Genomic DNA, 9447 nt, shown 5'->3' on the forward strand with positions numbered 1-9447 from the left:
TCACACAGGCAGCAAGTGGTCCAGGTGGGATTTGAATCCAGGCAGTCTGATTCCAGAATCCATGCTCTTAACCATTAGACTCTTACACCTCTGTCAAGGGGAAGGATATTGAGCTCAGCCACACACGAATACAGACAGCATTTAATGTCAGGGCTTGGGCAGGCTTGCTTATTGCTTTCTCTCCCAGAGCTGGCACCCAGACCTAAAGCAGTAGACCTAGGTATCTTGATAGCAGGTATCTTCCCTGCCACCATTTTGAATGTTTCCTTCTCGTTTTCTCTCACTACTGAGAGCAGCGTGGCCAGCAGCCCTGTTCATACATTTTCTTCTCATCTGAACTTGCCCTCCTTCCATCCTTTCTGCCTTTCTTTTCTTGACTCTTCCAGCTTTTCAGGGCTCCCTTGAACATGAAGGATCTCCTTTTGCAGGATCTCTTTCCTTTTTTGGTGTCCTGATTCTCAGCTCTACTGGAAGAACTTGTGGGACAGGCCATCTCTCTGGCCTGGCAGTGATTACACTGTAAAAGTTTGTCCCTTAGGCTGACCATAAAAATAAGTTCTAGGGGCCTCACATAAAACCAGAGAGAGGGCTTCCCTGGTGGCGCAGTGGTTGAGAGTCCGCCTGCCAATGCAAGGGACACGGGTTCGTGCCCCAGTCTGGGAGGATCCCACATGCCATGGAGCGGCTGGGCCCGTGAGCCATGGCCGCTGAGCCTGCGCGTCCGGAGCCTGTGCTCTGCAACGGGAGAGGCCACAAGAGCGAGAGGCCTGCGTACCGCAAAAAAAAAAAAAAAACCCAAAAAACCAGAGAGAGCCCCTTAAAGGATATCAACTCATGCTTAGCAAGACAGTCAAGGTTCTCCAACAAATAGTCCATGTTCCACTGCTCCTCTCTCTCCTGACTGGCCCCATTTGCAGGGGATTCTTGTTTGCAAAGGAAGTCTGGGTGGGGGTCGTCATTTGAGGAGGAGAGGGAACCAGGAAATTTGAGGCAAGCTGGGTTCAGTTGCTCAGAGCAAGTAATAACAAGCCCAGGTTATTCTTTTTTTTCAACTTTGAATTTGGGTTTTTTTTTTAATTTATTTCATATAGTTGATTTACAATGTTGTGTTAACTTCTGCTGTACAGCAAAGTGACTCAGTTATACACATATACACATTCTTTTCCATTATGGTTTATCACAGGATATTGAATATAGTTCCCTGTGCTACACAGTAAGACCTTGCTGTTTATCCATTCTCTATATAATTGTTTGCACCTGCTAATCCCAAGCTCCCAATTCATTGCTCCCCCAGCTTATTCTTTTTGAAACATCATCAGCAATGCTAAAAGTCCCAGCATATGAGAGATCTGGTCTTTAGCTACGGACGGCTGCATCCTCAAAATGAACTAGACAAATATTCAAGGGGAAAAGGTCAGCCAACACTTACCACTTGGTACTCTATGTGCTTTCTTTACACATAACTCATTTAATTCATTCAGCATTATGAGGTGGGTCATTGATCCCCCCCATTTACGGTTGTGAAAACTGAGTCACACAGATGTTCCAGCGCTTGCCCAGGGTCACACAGCTAGTAATGATTTGGACCCAGTGAGTCAGTCCTTAAGACTGGTGGTGACCACGAGACAGGTTGTCAGCCACTACGCTCTACAGCCTCTAGTTTAGTTTGCCATCCTGACACCTCTAGATAGATAGCCATCCTGACGCGTATCCCGCACCACCCAAAATCCCATTCCTAAGCCCAAGGAATGAGTTCCTTAGGCACATTCAGGCACATTTGGATCTGATTTCATGCTGCAAATGGTATCTGGAGTTTTAATATATTTTATGCTCTATACCTGCTTTTTACTGTTTCCTCTGTTGGCAAGTTTCTGCCCATGAGTAGTAATGAATACAAAAAAGGCTTTATTCAAGTGTATTTGTTTTTTTTATTTCCCAGTGGGGCGGGGCTGTGTGGGGTGGAGGGCTGACTTTTTCCATGTAACTAGGGAAAATGAGCTCCTGTCTGTGTTTAGGAATCGAAGACACCTTCAGGACAGCTGCCACCGAAGTGAGTCTGCTTGCAGGAAGCGAAGAGTTTAATGCCACCAAACTGTTCGAAGTTGGTAAGGAAAGGTTTTTTTTTTTTTTTTTTTTTTTGCTTTTCCATCCAAATATTGATCTAGCATTTTGGAGATTCCTTCTGCCTTTGCCATGCCATCCTTGGATCCATTTAAATGTTTCGTTTTCTTCTTACGGGGTCCAATTTTCTCAGCATACTTCTTGCTCGCTGAATATACACCAAGCAAGAGAGAGCAGCCGCCCCATTCCTCCTGCACCAGACGGAGCCCAGCAGCCCTGCTATATCAGCCACGCAGCATCCATAGCACGCGGGCGGGGTGCCCTGCCCCTAGCTCGGAATCCGTCCACACTCGGGCCTCGAGCCTCAGGGCATCTCTTCTCCCAACTCTCACCGAGTGTCCCCAGTAAAATCAAGAAATGGTGATGTCAGTTTTCCAGCAGAAGGACGGGGGGCAGGAAGGAAGAGAACGGGAACTTTCTCGACATTATGCCTCCCCCATCTCACTCCCCGCCACGTGAATCTTTCGTAACCCTTTGGTACACCCTGCTACTCATCTGCTCGGAAATGCTAGCTAAAGTACACTGAACGTGGACCAAACAAAATTGAAAGTGTCTATTCAGCAAGGGGAAAGCTTGCTGAATAAGAATAGCTCCACGTGCTTCTGGGTGTAATTCTATATTACAGAATGGTAGGACTCCTGCCCCATTTCTTTTTGCCACCCCCGCCCCCCAAAACCCTCTCCTCACCTCTTCACTCTGCCCTCCTCAGCCACACTGGAGTCAGTTTGGAAATTCTGTTGCCCGGAGTTTCCATCACAGTCCTTCACGTGCAACCAAAACGTTAGCAGAAGCCTTCTGCACACACAATGCATTTGACCAAAAACAAACAAACAAAAAACTAGGGCTTCCTTGGTGGTGCAGTGGTTGAGAGTCCGCCTGACGATGCAGGGGACACGGGTTCGTGCCCCAGTCTGGGAAGATCCCACATGCCGCGGAGAGGCTAGGCCCGTGAGCCACGGCTGCTGAGCCTGCACGTCCGGAGCCTGTGCTCCGCAATGGGAGAGGCCACAACAGTGAGAGGCCCGCGTACCGCAAAAAAAAAAAAAAAAAAAAATTAAAGACTACATGTGGGAATTTTGCATAAGATGATAAAAAAACAAGATGGGCTTTTGGGGAAGAGAGTGTCTCAGGCCTCCCCATATCTCACCCCACAGGCAGACAGCTATTTGCCCTTTCACAGGGGATGGGACCAGCTGCACCCAGTGGGCAGCTGAGGACACACAGGGATGAGGGGGGTTGGTGGGTCAGGCAGGTTCTGGGCAGGAACAGACAAGGCTCACTCGCAGATCAGGTAATAGAGGAGCATTTGATGAGGGCCTTTTGGCAAAGGTGTGAGCAGGTGGATGGAAACCAAGAAGGGCTTGTACAGAACCCTGGGGCTGGCAAGCATGGGGAACCCTTACCACCCACTGGCCTGAAGGGACCAGGGGAAGGAGTGGTTCCCAGAGCCACTGTGTAGAGAGGGCTGCCTGACAACACTTCCAGCTCCCAGAAGTAGGTAGCCAACTTGTAACAGTGAGGGAAGAGCCTCGGGAACAATACCCTGACTTTGCTCCTCCCTCTCTCTGGTTCCTCACCCGGTCCTCCCATTGGCTCACCCCAATTAGAAACCAGGGCTTAGGGAGCCCACAGATCTGGTGCATACAGGGCAGCCTTCCATGGCAAGGAAAAATGTGGAATAAGGATGTAGAAGGACAAGTGGAAGATGCCCAGCAGAGATGAGAAAAGCTTGACTAGCACAAGGTCAAGTTTCTTAACCTACTTCTGCCTCAGTTTTCTGATCTGTAAAATGGTCTAAGGTAATGGTGCCTACCTCCTAGACCTATTGTAGAGTGAAATGAGTTAATACTTGTAAAGCATTGAGAACATTCACACTGAATACTCCATGTAAATTTGATTAAAAAAATAAGTCAAAGGACCTATGTCCTGTACATGAATTATGATGACCTTCTACTCTGGAGGAAAAATACAAAGCTATTTTCTGGGACCTCGCTGAATTTTTTTCTGCAAACCCTGCCCTCTGAGGGAGACCCCCATTGGCTTTGCAGACACACACTTCCCAGGATGGACCCTCCAATCTCTATGCAACTGCTCAGTCAGGGGCTCTCAGGGGTGGAATCATAGCACTCAGCCCATCCCCGCAGGCAGCATCCTCAGCCCTGTTCTGTGTACTCCCTGCTTTCCCTCTGCTTTAATCCTCATTGCACTTTTGGAGATCAGTGCAATTTTTATACCCAGTTTAGAGATGAGAAAACCGAAGCACAGTGAGGTAGAATACCTTGCTCAGGGTCACAGAGCCACTAAATACTTGAGTTGGGATTCGATCCCAGGCAGTCTGGCCCAAGAGCCCAGGTGTTTCATCTTAGGCCAGGCCTTTCCGAGCTCCTGGGAGGCGCCCCAGCTTTCTCATTCTCATATCCCTCAAGAGAAACCTGAGCACCCCTGCAAGCTGCCCCGCAAGCCCAACCATTTGATTTTCACTCATGACACCACCAGCCTCCCAGGCACCTGGGTCAGAGCTGGAGAGTCACTTCTGATACCTTCCTCCCTTCCCCCCAAGCCCACCAAGGCCTGGCAGCCCTACCTCCCCGACTACTCTTGACCCCACCCGCTGTTCCCTCCCAGAGTATCTCACCTGGACTCTTACAGTTGGCATCAGCACTGAATCCTTGTTCCTACTGCATAGCTCAGTGAAGAGCTCACTGTCACTCAGAAACCTTCACTGGTTCCCTAGTGCCCTCTGAAACGAGCCTAAACCACACCGAAGACCCCATGACCTGACACTAACAACCTTCCTTCCCTGTATCCTCTGCTCCAGGGAAACTGAACAAGCACCCTGCCCCCAGGCTTCTTCTGCTTAACTGTGGTTTGCACAGTTAATACCAACCTGGATGGCCCTCCCCTCACCCGGCCCCATCTCTGCTCCTGTATGTAGTCTGAGTCAGGTCCAGCCTTCTGAGATGGGATCAGACATTCAAGAGATTCACTGGGGAAGCGCCCGGGAAGGATAGAGGAGAAGCAGCAGGAGTAAGCAGGGAAGGCTTTCAGACCACGATTCAGGCCTGACCCCTGCAAAGGAAGGGAGGGAAGGAAGGAGGACTGGGAAGCAAGGGCCTCAAAGCAGCTTGAGAAAGTCTGGACCATGCCAACGGGGACCCCCCAGCAAAGGCTGCCTGACAAAGGGGTCCCCCGCTGGGCAGCACCCACACCAGGCTCAGTCATCGACCGAGAGCAGCCCCGGGGGAGCACAACCTGGATGTGGAAACCATGGCAGATCCACAGCGGCTACAGCTGGAGGCCACCAGGCAGCAAAGTGCCCCCAGCAGGCTTCCTTGCAGGAGCTCTGAGCAGGACACTTGTGGCCACCATGCAGCCCTGAAGAGGCTCAGGGCCAGCCCGGTGTCACACACACCTTGAAGCACTCCCTGACTTGCACTGATAGAAATGACACTTTTTAGCACCCGCAGGACTTTTTGCTTTGGCCCCCTTAATGCACCCCACATTCCACCATGGTGGGTGGCTTTAGATATGGCTCATCTTACCCACTGCAGCTTCCTGAGCCACACACGATGGGAAACCTGCCACTGCCCACACCACATCCCTACACCCCAGCAGCCCCTGTGGTTCTTTGCCTGATGGCGTGCTCTGGCCCCCAGAGCCACCAGCTCATGAATCCACAGTCATCCAGAAGTCCAGGAGCAGCCCCTTATCAGTGACTAATGGGAACTGGTGGATAATATCCATATCCCGCCAAATTAAAAAAAATCTCTCTTCAAAGACTGTATTCAAAGGATTATTGCAAAAGGGGAAGGGCCTATTTGCAATAGAGAAAACACTGTGTCTATAGGCCTGCAAGCCTCTCAAGGGTTAGGCAAAAGGTTTTCTTCTACAGAGGAGTAAATAAGGCTAGAAGAACCCCACGTGAGGCATTGGGAAGGAAGGCTGGTGAGATCAGATAGGGCATCAGAGAATGTTCTGCCCTGAGACCAGCCTATTTTCGGTAGGGACCCCTAAGGAGAGGCTATATGCTGGCCCAGGCAGAGGGTAGGTCAAAGTTCAGGGGCTTGAGAAATATAATATGATATCGCTTATATGCGGAATCTGAAAAGAAATGATACAAATGAACGTATTTACAAAACAGAAACGGACTCACAGACTTACAGAATGAACTTATGGCTACAGGGGCGGAAGGGTGGAGGAAAGGGATAGTTAGGGAGCTTGGGGTTGACATGTACACACGGCTATATTTAAAAAGGGCAACCAGCAAGGACCTTCTGTATAGCACAGGGATCTCTGCTCAATGTGATGTGGCAGCCTGCATGGGAGGGGAGTCTGGGGGAGAATGGATACATGTATGTGTATGGCTGAGTCCCTTTGCTGAGCACCTGAAACTATCACAACATTGTTAATTGGCTATACTCCAATACAAAATAAAAAGTTAGGGGCTTCCCTGGTGGCGCAGTGGTTGAGAGTCAGCCTGCCGATGCAGGGGATGCGGGTTCGTGCCCCGGTCTGGGAAGATCCCACATGCCGCGGCGCGGCCGGGCCCGTGAGCCATGGCCGCTGAGCCTGAGCGTCCGGAGCCTGTGCTCCGCAACGGGAGAGGCCACAACAGTGAGAGGCCCGCGTACCGCAAAAAAAAAAAAAAAAGAGTTCAGGGGCTTGAAAGAAGGGGAGAATATTAACTAAAGTTTAGTTGGGATGCGTTTTGTTCTGATCGGGGATGAGCAGTTTAGCTAATCATTTATGAGACCAAGAAAAGGAATCTGGAGGGTCTGTGTCTGGTTTTGTCATGGGTAAACAAGGCAGCAGCTGTGAGTCTTATCAAGTCCTGCGGGGAAGAGGGTTCTTACAGTAAGTGGTTTTCCAGAATGCCCAAGGGCGGGGGGAAAGTCTTAACCTTGGCTGTTTCCCAGAATCACAGGGCTTGGGTAAAGTTCCACCCTGTCACTGGATGGGTTTCCGAGGTCCAAGGGCAAGATGCTCCAGTTTCTACAGTGGTTACTTGTTTGATCCACATCCCATATTGCCAACCCCCCTTCCCTGTCCCACCTCCATACTCCCTGCTGGTGTTTCCCAGAATCATTTCCCAAAGAACCATTTTCACTGACATCTTTGTCTCCGGGTCTGGGAAAACACAAACTGAGACATTCACTAAACCAGAGGTCCTGAACTCTCATGACTAAGGGACTAAGAGCGAACACCCATGAGTGACGGGACCAGGTAGGGACTGTGGTGAACTGGGGACCTCCTGTCTTGACCAAGAAGCGGTCACTGGTGACCTGTTCACAAGGCAATGCAGAACTGATGTCAACCTATCTTTGGGTTTTTCAAATGAAACCAGGAATATACATTAATAAGTGGAATCACATAATTCTTAAACGTTGGCAATTAATTCAATATTTTTTAATACTGTAAGGCCAAACACTACACACCTCTTGGGGCAGGTTCTGGCTCAAAGTCTATAGGTCAGTGTCCTCTGGCCTAAATATTAAATTCCCTAAAAGCAGGGACCACCAGCCTCTTCCTCTTTGAGACCTCTTATCGTAGGGATTTGCATGTAACGGTTGTTAACTCTTTCCTGCCTAAGGTTAAGAGGTTAGGCCACTAGCCTAGTTTAAACCAGTCAGTGAGTGGCAGAAATAAAACTTAGTTCTACAAATATCCCTTTGAGGCATTTTCCACCACTCTTTGCTTATTTAGAGAGGAGATTCAAAATGGTCCTCTGAATTATTGTTCATTTTGTTATGGGTGATAATGGGGTTACGGTTATCTAGGAAAACATAGAAAATATGGTGTAATTATCCTCTGTTTTTTGTAGATGCCTACTAAAACTTAGCGGTAATAATATCATATCTTTCCAAAAAAAATTTTAATGAGGGAAATACAATGATTAAGTCTAGGTGATGGCATCTGGGTAGTCATTGTATACATATATTCTCTCCACTTTTCTATGTATGTGAAAAGTTTTCATAATATAAATTAAGGAGTTGGTGGGGCCAAGAACAAAGTTCCCAAGTTCAAGGGCCATGATTGTGTTCACCCATGGCCTGGGGGTTCCAGGTGCTGCCAGTCAGGGAAGGGAGAGGTTGACTTTAATGTCATCAGGCAGCCGGTTTTGCATGCGATCAGAGGGTTTCTCTGGCCCGTTTCAGACACGGACAGCTGTGAGCGCTGGATGAGCTGCAAGAGCGAGTTCCTAAAGAAGTACATGCACAAGGTGATCAACGACCTGCCCAGCTGCCCCTGCTCCTACCCCACCGAGGTGGCCTACAGCACGGCCGACATCTTCGACCGCATCAAACGCAAGGACTTCCGCTGGAAGGATGCCAGCGGGCCCAAGGAGAAGCTGGAGATCTACAAGCCCACGGCCCGGTACTGCATTCGCTCCATGCTGTCCCTGGAGAGCACCACACTGGCCGCCCAGCACTGTTGCTATGGCGACAACATGCAGCTCATCACCAGGGGCAAAGGGGCGGGGACACCCAATCTCATCAGCACTGAGTTCTCAGCGGAGCTCCACTACAAAGTGGACATCCTGCCCTGGATTATCTGCAAGGGCGACTGGAGCAGGTATAACGAGGCCCGACCTCCCAACAACGGACAGAAGTGCACAGAGAGCCCCTCGGACGAAGATTATATCAAGCAGTTTCAAGAGGCCAGAGAGTATTAAAGAGACACCACCTCTATTGTTCGTGACACAAACACACTGCACTGATCCGCCACCTGGCACAGAGTCCCTCTTACCCGCATACATGTATATGTACGTATACCACATGAGTATTTGTCATAAGTTACACTAGGGGTGTGTGCCAGGCCCTCGTGACTGCCATATGAAGCCACCGTTGCCTCTTCAATGCCAATGGCTTCCTTGGAACTCTTCCTAGGTGGGATGTCCTCAGGAAGATGGGGAGAAAGAAGCTGGAAGAAGAACCTGGACATCATAGCAGGTGGGATTCAACTCACACCCCTGATCCAGCGTTTCCGAGAGAAGCAAAGGGGCAAAGAGAAGGAAGTTGTAAACGTGATAAGCAGTTTTTGTAACTTATTTAATATGAATGTGACTTATACGTCACCTTTTCTCTGGAGTTGTCATCGTGAAACTATTTAATCACTTCCATGAGAGTTCAGAAAGGGGCTTAGGGAGATGGAAGAGAGAGGGAATTTTGTAGTAATGACTTCTTTAAAAATAAAGAATTCAACAGAAAGATATCAAAACAAGAAAACACCCACCTGAAACCAAGTGTTAGTTAGCCAGTGAGGTACCTTGATGAAGTCTCAGCTTCCAAGTGCCCTTGCCTCAGCCTGGGTAGGGAGTGGGGAGCA

At 49.2% G+C, this 9447-nt stretch overlaps 1 protein-coding gene across 1 annotated transcript in view; it reads left to right on the plus strand.

Moving 5' to 3' along the window:
* Positions 1 to 8794, plus strand: part of ISM1 (isthmin 1) — an 84153-nt gene extending 75359 nt beyond the window's left edge. The window contains exons 5-6 of the mRNA XM_060078946.1: positions 2016 to 2105; positions 8277 to 8794. Of these exons, the coding sequence (XP_059934929.1) occupies positions 2016 to 2105; positions 8277 to 8794 (608 nt within the window). The remainder of the gene's footprint in view (positions 1 to 2015; positions 2106 to 8276) is intronic.
* Positions 8795 to 9447: the final 653 nt, after the last annotated feature.

The sequence above is a fragment of the Mesoplodon densirostris genome, chromosome 16, assembly GCF_025265405.1.
Source record: "Mesoplodon densirostris isolate mMesDen1 chromosome 16, mMesDen1 primary haplotype, whole genome shotgun sequence".
Classification (NCBI taxonomy): Eukaryota; Metazoa; Chordata; class Mammalia; order Artiodactyla; family Ziphiidae; genus Mesoplodon; species Mesoplodon densirostris.